Source organism: Magallana gigas, chromosome 7 (genome assembly GCF_963853765.1).
Source record: "Magallana gigas chromosome 7, xbMagGiga1.1, whole genome shotgun sequence".
NCBI lineage: Eukaryota > Metazoa > Mollusca > Bivalvia > Ostreida > Ostreidae > Magallana > Magallana gigas.
This window is the reverse complement of record NC_088859.1, coordinates 42,276,322-42,290,006: the sequence shown is the minus strand read 5'-3', so window position 1 is coordinate 42,290,006 and position 13,685 is coordinate 42,276,322. Positions and strand designations below refer to the sequence as shown.

Here is a 13,685-nt window from a genome sequence, read left to right as displayed (position 1 = left end):
TCCAGTCACCTAAACGCTTTATGCGGTACGTATGTGAATGCAGAGTTAAAGATTAGTTTCGACATTCATAAACACACAACGATACCACGACGATACCACGAGGTCCTCAGTGAAGCGAATTTCGCAGAGAGGACGGCGTTTTTGTTTTAATAAACTACGTTTGATCAAGACAACTTACTTTTTTCTAAAATGGTAAGTACCATACCGTTATTATTTTTATTCATATGTTAGCCGATCTCTCAATTGTATTTTCAACGCTGAAATATTTACAAATTCATACATGTACTGTATACATATCGGTCCCACCACACGCTTACAGCAGCCACATACAGGGGCTCGCTCGTCACTGAATCAAATTTTGTTGATTTCTGTAGACAGAGGAGGTTAACCCTAAAGCCTATCCTTTGGCTGATGCCTCACTTACTCAGGAAATTTTGGATCTTGTTCAACAAGCTTCACACTACAAACAGTTGAAGAAAGGGGCAAATGAAGGTTTGTATTGCAGCTTCTGTTTCTCTAATTACAGCAAAAAGTTTAGGCCTAATGAATTATCACCTTTTTTCAAATATTCAGTATAATTTTTCAATGATTAATAGACATTTTGTGCCAAAACTACATTCATTCAGTGATGTGAAAACGTCTAGTTTTTGTTTTTTGGGGGTTTTTTTTGGATTTGCAAACAACATGAAAAGTACCCTGGTTATAACGTCGAAAATAGTTTACAAAGTGTCTCCAGTATAAATATATAAAAACATGAAAAAATAAAGAGTATTTCAAAAAAGATTTAAACATTTAAAATTATAAATCTCCACAAGTTTTGTTGTGAGTTTGAACTTTGGGTATAAACAGATGATTTATCAATGAAGAAATTTTGAATTTTCTCCTTTTCATCCATTTCAATTGTAGTTAATCGACAAATATATTATCGTAAGAAATAGCAAAAAATTAATGGAAGCAATAATTTGGGAAAGACTATAGATTTCTCTAAGGTATGATAGAGATGTAATTTTTTTATTTCAGCAACAAAGACACTCAACAGAGGAATATCTGAATTCATTGTCATGGCAGCTGATGCAGAACCACTGGAAATTCTGTTGCATTTGCCATTGCTTTGTGAAGACAAGGTATCATCATTTAAAAACACATATGATATGAAACTTTAGTCACTTAGATGTGCAAAATAAAAATGAGAATACATCAATAGTATTCATGTTATGATTTTTTTTATTACTTTCAGAATGTTCCATATGTCTTTGTCAGATCCAAACAAGGTAATTATTATTTTAAAATAAAATTAAAATAAAATCTAAATTTACAAATTATTATCATTATTTACAAATTATTATCATTATTTAAAAAAAAAATTTATTCTACAACAATTAATGAAGGTTTGCTTTTTTCTTGTTGTTGGGTTTAAAACACACATTTCTTAGCCAACCTCTATGATAACATTATTATGTCATTATATTATTTTTACTAGATGAGAAAAATGTGTACTATCTTGAAATTAAGTTCAATTTGTTATTTCCTTTCCTGTGTGTAGCTTTGGGAAGAGCCTGTGGTGTGTCTAGGGCTGTCATTTCTTGCTCTGTGACAGTGAATGAGGGATCACAACTCAGACCCAAGATTCAGACCATTCAGCAAAACATTGAGAAACTTCTCATCTAGATCATTGCTGCACAGAAAAAGTCCTTGCAGAAGTGCATTAGAAAAAATAATGTCTGGAAACATTACCTGGAAAAACGGACAACACTGTGTTCAAATACTTCATCATCTGTTGTTAATTTTTTTTGTTTAATCATGGTAAACGATTATACTGTTTTTTAGTTTATATCATTTTAATAAAACAGATATTACATTTACCTATTACTAACTTTCATCTTTTACAATTAATAATTTTGAATAGATGGTTCTTATATTAAAAAAAAAAATACAGTATTGAAGTTCCCTTTGCTTTTCAAGTTCTGCGTTAATTATAGATGAAAGCCCTAAACCATTTTACTTTGGGATTGACATAAAATTAGTAGTGGATTATCTGTAACTGCGCTTTTCAAGTGAAATTCTACTATTTATAGTAAAAAGAATTACGCAATAGCATGTTAATTGGGACCCGCTCAACGCGTGACCCATAGTAGTCTGTCTGTCCATTAGATCCACCGTTTCTCCGATATCTTTTTTACCCTTGGTTCAGATTTGCTTTTGCTCGCAAGAAATTAAACGGTAAAAACCATTTATATGCTTGCAAGTAAAAGATGTACAGTGTTCAATTTACTAGATCAAACTAGGTAATAATCTTGCAAAATTCTTGGAATACAACCACATTTTCCCCAAGTCAGGGGTTCGTAACCCTTCTACGATTTATAAAAAATATGTAGATTAGCACGAATGAAACATTTTATATTTTATTCATACGCTGATCCTGTATTTTTTCCTCAGGGATCCACCCTTAACTCTCCCCCCTCCCCCAAGAAATCCGACTCCAAAATTTTCGCCACGCTCAAAAAGGAAATAAGGTTATTTTCTCCAAAGTCAAAGATGGTGTCGGAACGAGCTTGCTACAATCAGGTACGATAAGGAAGTCACTAATAGTGTCTTGGATATCCGAGGGGATGCAAGGTGTATTTCTCATAAGTTTTCTATGTACTTAAAAATTTAATAGCTTTGAAAACTCCAGGAGGGAGTCCGTACATCCGAATGCCTTTGTCCGACCAATGTTTAAGAGTTTCCCTGAGCGAAGTGTACGCAGTGATCATTTTGTATAGGCACGTGGCATCGTTTTTGAAATTACGAGGGCGGGGCATAACCTAAGCAGAATCTAGACAAGCAGCACAGAAAGAATAAAACTGACTTCATTAAACATCGAGGTAGAGGACAGTTTCGATATGTAAATTTAAGAAAATTGTCTGTTTGGAAAAAAAGAGGAAGACCCTTCCCGACCCCAACCCCTTCAGATGCTACGTGCCTGTTACTTGTATATCACTTAATTATATTACTATAAATTTAACAAGAATAGAATTCCTGGGTCCCCCGCCGGTCAAGCAGTATACTAGTATCGACCAAGGCGATTTAGGAACTTGACCAAGGTATTAGTGGTATAAACATTTGGTATAAATTTCATGTAAATCCGTCAAAATTTTTAGGCATGAGAGCGCTTACAAGGTCAATTTTTGGATAAAACGGAGTCATTATTGTGGTCAAAGTCTTATAACTCCAACAAAATTTGTAGGCATGAGAGCGCTTAAAAAAAGTGTGACGGACGGACACACGGACGGACGCCCGGCATTTCTATGTCCCCGCTCCGCGTTGCGGCGGGGGACAAAAACGATTTCTCCTCAGATGGGCTTGTGTGTGGTTCTATGAAAAGAATGAATTTTGATTGTGTTCATAAAAGTGGGTGTTTGCACATTTTATGAACCCTTGTAAAGAAATTATTCTTGTCTTATTTATTGGTCTATGTTGCCAGACCATTCGAACGTTCCTACGGTTGCGCGTAAACGGCAAACCTTTGTTTAGCATTCGAAGTTCCGTCCTCTTCAGTTCGGTTAAACGTTTGGTTGTCGTTGTTTACTTGCACGAACTTAATGTCTGTAGAATTTGCGATATCTCAACCATTGTTAAAAATGCCCTTTGAATATTTTTCTCAATTGTTGCGAGTACGTGCATTATTAGATTGTGCAACGTTAAAACGTTTGATATGGATATTTTGAAGCATCTTCGTCTCGTATTTTATGCCATATTCTATTAAAACAATTTTCTTTTAACATTTTAAATATACAAGAAGCAGATTACCTACAACTCTTATGCAATTTTTTTGCAACAAGTAAATCATGTTCCCTTCTTACCTTCATTATCTAAAATGTCACGCATCTCTTATACACATTGATATAACTATCAAACTGTCTACCGAGCTCTATTGGTTATTGGCGATGTTAATTATATTTTTATATCAAGGACTAAGATTACGACCATGCTGCAGCCCAAGCCTAAAGGTGGAGATGAAAGTCTCAACGGTGTTATAATCTGATAATCAATAGACGATATTGTTAAACTACTAGTATTTTGGAGGTTGCTTTAGTTTTTAGGTTTAAATTCATACGTGGCATGAATTGCACTCATTTCAGGCTTTTTCAGAGCATGATATTAAAGTAAACATGAAGGATAATCAGAAATCCTTCTATAGGTAGATAAATCAATACACAGATCAGACCGCGAGTCGCGTCCCTTTATTAGCTACCCGCTTTGTTTGGATGTTTTGCTCTAGTACACGCGAGTGAAATACTGCGTTAGCAACACAACAACACGCCTTATGCCGCTTGTTTATAAGGTCTATGGCTACGCTCTGGCTAGAAAAGTGCTAAGATGAAGGTGGACTTCTCGTGAAATCAAGGTAGGAATTTAAATCATTATTTAAAGTAAATGCCTAATTTAACTGAAAATTTAATGAGTTTTTCCGATTTCCGTCTAAAAGTTGCCAAAAGGATATTGGAGACGATAATTGAGAAACATTTAAGCCCAGTTAGGAGCATGCTTATCATTAATTCTTCCTATACATTCTATAGTAGCAACAAAATTGCTTATACATTCGCAAAAAATAATTATTATCCTAAAGCAATTTACGAGAAAAAAACCCACCAGTTTGTGTATATACCGTGTTTATCTTTATACAGATATAAATGAGCTTAATAATCAAAACTCTTGAATTTGCGATCAATTGTAATTCGCACAACTTTATGATCAGCCGGATCTATACTTATAGTAGATCATTTCGATATACTGGGATACAGATACAGAATGAGATTTTCTTGTCCGGAGTAACGATGTGTATTCTACATATCGACATTTCTCGTTAAATTATTCATTATAAGAAATCTCGTTTTTACCACAAGATTGCGTGATGTTCAACAGTGAAATACGTTTAAATAGAATGTTTGGTATAAATATATCAAGCGTGATCTGACTTATTTATAAACACTCCACTTACATGCAATGAATGTGATGTAATAAAAATAATGATTTTTGCTAGTGAATGGATTACCTTGCGAAAATATATATACGAATGCTTTATTCAAAACTGTTGTATGCTAGCCCCCCTTTTTTTTTGATCTGTTAACTAAATACTTTGCTCAATATACAAAACGCATTCTCTTTATTGCTAAATATTCATTAACTGTTTGGTAGCTAATGATTCCCAACCAGAGAAGAATCAATAATTAGTTGTAAAGACTCGGACGAAAAGTGGCGCGTTTTCTGATTAATAATAATGAAATCATAACGGTCAGGAAGGTCTACATGGGATTTAAAATTAAAGAATAGTTTCTGTGTGTATGAATAGAACCTTGCGAAATTCATACTTCTTATAAGTTTAAAAACCAACACGTATGACGACGGATTTGTATAGCTGTGTATTGGTGACGTCAAACGTCGATTTTGCCTCGCTCCATGACACCACTGAAAATAAAGATTAAACTGGGTCGATCTTTTGTCCTAGAAGTGCTTGTATAATTGCAAGTGAGGGAGGGGGTTATTGGAGTTTAAACACCTAACCGCAGACATACATGCGTAGACAATATGTACACATAGTCCCACAGAGGTATCAGCATTGTACGTGGTACTAGCATGAATTGATATAAATAACGGACGATTTATGAGCAGTCAATGAAGAGATTAGAAAAGCAAATTATTAATATTCGTAAATATATGCTCGGGCAAAGTTATGCAATATTGATCTCGCGTTTATAATGGTAGATGTAGCCAAGAGATAATTACTGCTCTTTATTATACTAGGAAGTAAACAAGAGAAAACACAAATCTAAGCAACCCGTCTCCATGTGTCGCAAGGTGCGATCAAACAAGGGGTGTATAGTCGATGCACCTAGACACAACAGAGGGGTGCTACATGTATATCATATATGATAAGACTGGGACATTTTGAAATACAATGATTCATTGTTTCATTTTTTTCAGTTTCGTTATAACAGAAAAAAGAACTAAATAGTGAACACTGCCGTAAGAAACAATGACTACCTGCCCCACCTCCTACACATGCTCAGACAAAGGGCTGCTCTTGCCCCTCGTCAGTGAAGCAACATGGCCAATAGGTGCGCGGGCCACTATCTACCTTATTGGACTTCTTTGGAGTTTCATGGCAATTGCTATCATTGCAGACATCTTCATGTCCGCAATTGCACAAATTACAAGTTATACGCAGAGAGTGAAAATCCCAGACGCTAGTGAGACTGGTTACAAGGAGATAGAGGTCCGGAGATGGAACGGCACCGTCGCCAATCTAACCCTCATGGCTCTCGGTTCTAGTGCTCCAGAGATTTTGCTTTCAATCATAGAAATTGTTTTCAACGATTTCAAATCTGGAGAGCTAGGTCCAAGTACCGTTGTGGGATCCGCAGCCTTCAACCTCATGGTCATATGTGGGGTGTGTGTCATCGGAATCCCTTCCTCGGAAACGAGGCGGATCAAGAAATTGAAGGTGTTTGCCATCACGGCCGTGTTTTCTGTACTAGCTTACGTCTGGCTCATCATAATCTTGGTGGTCAACACACCGGACTTCGTGGATCTGTGGGAGGCCATTGTGACCCTGCTGCTGTTCCCTATCCTGGTCATCTTTGCCTACATTCTGGACAAGGAGTACTTTGGTTCTTCATCTGTTGATGACGAGGAAAAGGGCTTGGAAGTTGGTGGGTACATGTTTTTTTTGATTGATCAAACCTCTAGCTTGATTTATATCCGTGATGAACGTGATTTGTTTTTCCGACCTACCAATTTACTTGATATTCTCTCTCCCTTTGCATTCGAATGAAACAATCTTAACGGCATAATTATTTTAAGTACTTCATACACATGTACTCAGTACCAATTCATGCAAGTTTTGACAAGACTGATTGTTAAAGGTATGACCTATGGCATTTGACACGGGTTTTAGTAAACGTTTGATAATATTAAGCAAACTTAAGAATTAATTCCTTGGATCTTAGATTAAAAACCGGTATTTGGTGTTTTTAAAATAGTTCAGAATAAAGTAAAGAACATTAGTAGACATACAAATGTAATAGGGTATAGAACTTGACACAGTGACGACAGGCACGTAGCATCAGGGGGGGCCAGGAGGGGCCTGCCCCCCCCCCCCCACTTTTTCTCGCAGCAACAATTTTTTTAAAATTTACACATAAAAAATGGAATACTAGTAATCATGGAGTTGGCCCCCACTTTTTTGGGAGTATGTAAAAAATTGATATGAAAATAAGGAAATGAGGAGTGAAATTGAAGTTTTATAGTACGCCAGCAACCAACCCCCCCCCCCCCCCCCCCCACCCCACGGATTAGGATTTTGAAGATTTTGGAAAACTTAAAATTTTCCTTTTTTTTTTTTTTTTTTGCTTGTCAAGATTTTATGGATGAGTCTGGCCCCCCCCCCCCCCCCCACTTTCAAAAACGATGCTACGTGCCTGGACGACAGAGTTCTGTACTACATACTGTCCTGTTCTGTATGTATACACCACCCCTGGAAGTCTTGTTATTTCTTAATAAATCTGAAATTTCTACACCTGAATTTATTATGAATGTAGATTTTTTTCACTAGTTTATGCATACAATATGCAAACTCTTAAACCGTTTGTACAAATACTGTTTATATTCATTTTATAGTTGGAGGAGGTAACATACACCAATTTATACAGTACATGGATACTTGTCTTATATTTGACTGTATACAGTACATAGATTATAACAAATAGTGGACACTTGTCTTATGCTTGACTAACTCTTTCTCAATTCGATTACTTTCAGTTACCAGAGCCGACAGAGGTTTATATATTGCCTTTTTATACATTTTCTGTAGACCTATCCTTATTAACTTTCCACACTTCTGTTGTTTTTCTGTCAAAACCTTTGAAACCTATATAATGAAACTGGTGGGATTGTTTAACATTTTGATTTTTACTCGAGACGAGTTTCCATCTTATTTTCAAAATCGCACGAAATATTTACATTTTCAGGCACGTAGCATCGTATTTGAACGTGAAAGGGTGGGGGGGGGCGCAGATTCATCCAAAAAATCTGAACACGCAAAAAAAAAAAATAATAAAAATTAAAAAGGACAGATTTTGCAAATTATTTAAATGGGGGGGGGGGGGGGGGGGTAGGCGTGCCCTCTGCTACGTGCCTGATTTTGATTTTGATGTCTTTTTAATAATAAATCACTTCCAAAAAACAAAAATATGTTGAAGAGTGTGTAACTTGAACACTTTGGGTTTTAATCGTTGTTTAAAACTCTGTCGAATAAAGTCTTGCTGTCCTACTCACTGTCAAACCATTGAATCCTGTATCTAAAAATGGGAGGGGTGCATTTTGTTAATTTTTCTATATCTTTTCTGTTTATTTCAATAGATCGCATGATACAAATGACAAAATGACGGCTTTTTATTAATGATATAAAAAATCACAGCATATATCCTTAAAGGTACACAGCACCAATTGGGGGGGGGGGGGGGGGGGGGGTAAAATTCTAATCGATTTCGGTCTAAAACGTCTGTCAAAATGAAGTCTACATGTAGTTTGAAAATTTAATAACTTAATTAAACGCGTAAGATGCTCGCGATTTGATTATAATTAAATTTTTATGAGACATTGTCCGCTGAACTGCCGCATTTCACATATCACCGCAGGTACTAATCTGTCAACCATTCATTTGTCAATTTTTAAAGAAAAAATTGTAAAAGCCTGAAATACTGACTCAATATGATAGACAATCAGCTTGCTATATTTGAAAATATGATGACATTTTACCAGTGAAAAAATCTTTTAAGACAAAGGTATTCTCATTACCACGAGCAAAATAAATATCTTGTCCAAAAATAGGATTGATGTTATTGGGGGTTTTTTTTTGGGGGGGGGGGGTATATAGTTACTAGAAGCAGCTCCGTTTTATTTTTTCAATGGAATGAAATTTAAAAGAAATATTTCTATTAAATTCCAATACTATATGGTACGTAAAAAATAAAGCATAGTAGGCCAAATAATAAATGTTTATGTTTTTCAATCATACAACGACCTTTTGAATTCCACTACATAAAGCAACTTCTTTTACTTTTTATTATATCGAAACTTATGAAAAAATATGATTTCAGTTGTCAAAATTAAAAAAAGATAATTTTGCTAATGGTTAATCTAATTTAAAGGGCCTTTACAAATGTACATGAAGAAGATTCATATTTGAGATCATTAAGATAATTGAAAAGAATGGACAGTCTAAATAGTATACACAATATAAATGAATGCTCAAAAAAAAAACCATCGACTTCTTGTACTTCCTTATTTTAAATAATTTGTAACATTTGCATTCCTTTATTTTTAGTTTACGGTTTTGTAGTTTTTGTGTTAGTTCCGAGACGAAAGTACCATGAAAATGCCTGTTTGTTTCTATGTTTTGTGTACTGTTAACTTTCCTTGTGTTGTTTACACTAAGAGTGTACACGTTTGTGATCATTCAATTGTTCTGAATAGAGAAGAAAAAGGAGTAGAAATAGAAATCTAGATCTTAAGCTCATTTTGTTTTTACAGACAACCTTCTGTCACAGGAGCATGCTGATAAACAAGTCATCGTAGAAATGTTGAGGGTATAAGTCTACGATTATTATCATTATTATTATCATTATTATTATTATCATGAGGCAAAATTATGATCAGCATTTGTCGAAATTTAAATATCATAAATTCAAATGTAAACTACATGTAAATTTGTACACGAATTGTATTTAATCGTTCTTACAGAGACTAAAATCCAACCCGGATGCGGACGAGAAAAATATTGCCCGTCTGACTGCCCACCTGATGGAACAGAACCAGCCCCATGACCGAGCCTGGTACCGAAGCAACGCTATACGGAAAATGACGGGAGGGACTCCCCTGACCACGCCCCTCACGGACAAATCCAGCGAGGTGATTACCTGGAGTGTTGTCACCATTTCTGTTCTTAATTGTTATCGTCCACCCTTATTCAACACTTCCTAACAATGCACTATAAGGTTTTATGTACGTGTATTTATATGCCTGTTTTTAAACCAGCTACATAACAAAAATCTCCGACAGAATGAAACGGAAATCGTATTTCTTTACTAACACTGCGTCACGTAGGAAACTTGTGTCGTCATTTTAATTCCTTCTTTCCTTCAGCTTGTATTTTATTGTACTTCGAGATATAAAATGTTTTCTTATTGCAAATCATCATGTCATTAACTATATTTTTTTGGTAGCTGTTGGAGACATTGCTAATCGCAGAGGAAGCCGGAGGAGACCCTGATTTTATCCACCTCAGCGAGGGAGGCAAAAAGGCCATCATCGAATTTGAATCACCCAGCACGGCTGTTATAGAGAAAGAGGGCCGTGTTAGAATCAACATCATCAGGCATGGTAATCTGGATCGAAGAGTAATATTCAGGTAAATTTATCATCAATATTGTATCAAAATCTGAACTTTTTTCAAACTACGTTTTTGTGTGAATTTTATTACAGATGTTTATTACAAATACTGTTTGTTTTAGAGTGGAAACAATTGATGGAACAGCCGAAGCTACATCAGATTACAAGCCATTAAAGGAGACAAAGGTCTTTGAACCAAAGGAGACTCTGCTGCCCATTGATATTGAAATCATCGATGACAACGTTTGGGAGCCAGATGAAGTATTCTTCATTCGTATGACTTTGGAACCAGACCAACAGGCTGTTCTGGGAAAACACCCCGTTACGCAGGTCACCATCCTCAACGATGATGGTATGACTAATTATCCACACTATTTTGTTACAAATGTCAGCATATGGAAAAACTAGAAAATACAATTATAGCCTAATGTATTGAACACAAGAGTTACTTTCGCTTCAACAAAATAACAATGAAAAATTCATTCAAATTAAAACAACAATGAGGTTAATTTTTCTACATTTTTGACACTACACGCTGCTCATCTTTAAACAAGAAACGATAAAACATCGAGTTTATGGGATTTTTTTTCAAATGCATCTCCAGCAAGCTTAAACAATGTTTCTTTCTCTTGATTTGTTTTTTTTAAATATCACGAGATGAATATATAATATATAATTTCTAAAGATTATTTTTAGTCCGTTAACGAATTTTTTCAGTGAATTAGATTTGATTGCATTATTTATAGCATTATTTATGTTAATGCTTTTTAAGAACCTGGAACAATTCAGTTTGCGAACCCAAGCTTCCTGTTCAAGGAAAGCGTCGGATGTGCGCAGATCAAAGTGGAGAGATCAAATGGGTGTGACGGAAGAATTGTTGCCAAATGGAAGACGAAGGACATAACTGCTGTTGGTGGGAGAGATTACGAGAACACAAGCGGAGAAGTCGTCTTTGAGCACGGGGAACTGACCAAAATGATAGAAATTAACATAAAGGATGACTTGGTATGTAAAGTTAAACCTAAGTTGAAATTAAAATATCGTGTTTATCCCATTACATCTTTTTTGAAACACTTTTATATTACACATGTATGTATAATTTTTTCTGAATTTTAGGAATTCGAGAAAGATGAAAATTTTGAAGTTGATTTGGTTGAGGTGGACGGAGGTGCCAAACTTGGAAAATTGAAGCGCTGCGTTGTTACTATTGTAAACGATGATGGTAAGGATCTCTGGAATACCCATTATTTACTGTTGAAACTGGACTCCCATCAATGTTTATTTGTGTTTACTAATTGTAAAGTATTGTAAAATGCTTATTTTACAGAATTCGCTGGGTTCGTAGACCGAATAGCAGATCTTACCAACGCTAATTTAGACGCTCTTAGAGTTGGCAAACAGACTTGGGCCAAACAATTCGAAGAAGCTTTAAACGTTAATGGGGGAGATCTAGAGACAGCCACAGCCTTTTCCTACATTCTTCACTTTATGACTTTTGGATTTAAGGCAAGTATCAGAACGAGTCTGGATTTTTATATGCTTGATACCAACAAATCTTCTTAGTCTCTATATAATTGGTCATTTAAAATAACATTAATTTGCCTTTTTATGGTTTTTAGAGTATATTCGCACTTATCCCACCTGCGACCATTTGGGGCGGATGGCTCTGTTTCATAGTCTCTCTCTGCTGTATTGGGCTTCTGACAGCCATCGTTGCAGACTTAGCGAATATTTTCGGATGCCTCATTGGATTAGAGCCAGAGGTGACAGCTATCACTTTTGTTGCCTTAGGAACCAGTTTGCCCGATTTATTTGCCAGTAAAGCGGCATCCACTATGGAGAAACATGCCGATTCTGCAATTGGAAACGTTACCGGAAGTAACTCGGTAAACGTATTTTTAGGATTGGGATTGGCTTGGGTAGTTGCCTCAATTTATTGGACATCGCAGGTAAAAATGCTTTTTTTTTCTTACTCGCTGCAGTGAAAATTTTTCGTGAACTGTGAATTCAAAGATTTTTTTTCAATTTTTAATTGATTAAATATTCTGATTTTTTTTATATAACCAAAATACAAGTAACGAAGTTCGTCTCATTTTCTTTCAGGGCGTGTCTTTTGAAGTACCTGCCGGAAGTCTCGGATTCAGTGTGGTTGTATTTACAATCTGTGCTATAGTAACCCTTATTCTAATAGTTATCAGGAGATTTGTAGGGGTATTTGGTAATGCTGAATTAGGAGGACCTAAAACCCCCAAAATGATAAGCGGAATCTTCATGATTAGCCTGTGGTTAGTCTATGTGCTTCTTGCATCATTGCAAACATACGAGTATATTGAAGGGTTCTAGGTAGATACATACAATTTTTATATTTTCAAAATCTTTGTACTCGAAAATAGTCGTGAATACTCTTAAAGTATTTATTAAAAGAGAATGTTGTTTTTACATTATATCAACATTTTTTTTCAACTTGCTGGGCATCTATTTATAACTTTTACAGAAATGTGCTTCTTGAATGCTGATATTTCATTGTATAGAATGTATGAATGATAAATATTATTATATCATGTAACTATTCAAAGGTTTATTCGTTGAATGTTTGAGAAACCTTTTTACACTGTAGTGCTTCGTTGTGATTTTTAACACAAAAGTGAACTTTATTTTCATAGCGATATCTGTGATAGTGCCTTAGATAACATAATGTCGTATATACACGAAAACCATGTTTGCCGGTAGATGTTACAAAATACAAAATCCAGAAATCCGTCCCATCTAATCAAACTGTTTTTTTTCTGGTCAAGTTGTTCATTCATTCCTAACCATATACATGTATTGTGTATTCAGATTGTTGTTTGTTGTTTTAATTTTTGGAAACATGATATGAATGCATGATATTTTTGTTATCATTTGTATTGAGTTTTTTTGGGTAAAAAAGAAAATGAAATTTTAGGTTATCGTATTTGTCATATACATTTATTATAGATACAATCCTTTTTGCATTAAATTTTTCAATTACTGTATTATTCTTGTTACTTTGTTTGGTTCATTTTATCTTATGCCAATGTTCCTTCAAACTAGACAAATGATAATGAAGATAATAGTAAAACTTTTGATATTGATGTTTGTAACAAAAACTGATAAATTATTAGATTCTATCAATAAAAGTAAAACTTTGTAGTATTCTTTTCTTCTGGGATATATTTTGTACGTAGATCTTGCCAATATTTTTTGGGATTTGCAGAAAACAAAAAATCAGTTTT

At 35.0% G+C, this 13,685-nt stretch overlaps 2 protein-coding genes across 3 annotated transcripts; both read left to right on the top strand.

Moving 5' to 3' along the window:
* Positions 1-32: 32 nt before the first annotated feature.
* Positions 33-1,862, top strand: LOC105348805 (NHP2-like protein 1). The gene is made up of 5 exons (XM_011458371.4): positions 33-192; positions 375-492; positions 1,021-1,124; positions 1,238-1,271; positions 1,544-1,862. Exons 1-5 carry the CDS (start codon positions 190-192, stop codon positions 1,666-1,668), a joined length of 384 nt encoding a protein of 127 aa, XP_011456673.1. The 5' UTR covers positions 33-189; the 3' UTR covers positions 1,669-1,862.
* A 2,369-nt stretch (positions 1,863-4,231) lies between these two features.
* LOC105319697 (sodium/calcium exchanger 3) lies at positions 4,232-13,441 on the top strand. Of its 2 annotated transcripts, XM_011417323.4 has the most exons (12): positions 4,232-4,387; positions 5,965-6,692; positions 7,801-7,818; positions 9,574-9,629; positions 9,784-9,951; positions 10,266-10,450; positions 10,554-10,783; positions 11,204-11,436; positions 11,548-11,653; positions 11,759-11,937; positions 12,051-12,380; positions 12,535-13,441. In XM_011417323.4, the coding sequence occupies exons 2-12, from the start codon at positions 6,017-6,019 to the stop codon at positions 12,772-12,774; spliced, it is 2,421 nt and encodes an 806-aa protein (XP_011415625.3). In that variant the 5' UTR covers positions 4,232-4,387; positions 5,965-6,016; the 3' UTR covers positions 12,775-13,441. The 2 variants fall into 2 exon arrangements, with proteins under 2 accessions (XP_011415625.3, XP_011415627.3); XM_011417325.4 differs by lacking the exon at positions 7,801-7,818.
* Positions 13,442-13,685: the final 244 nt, after the last annotated feature.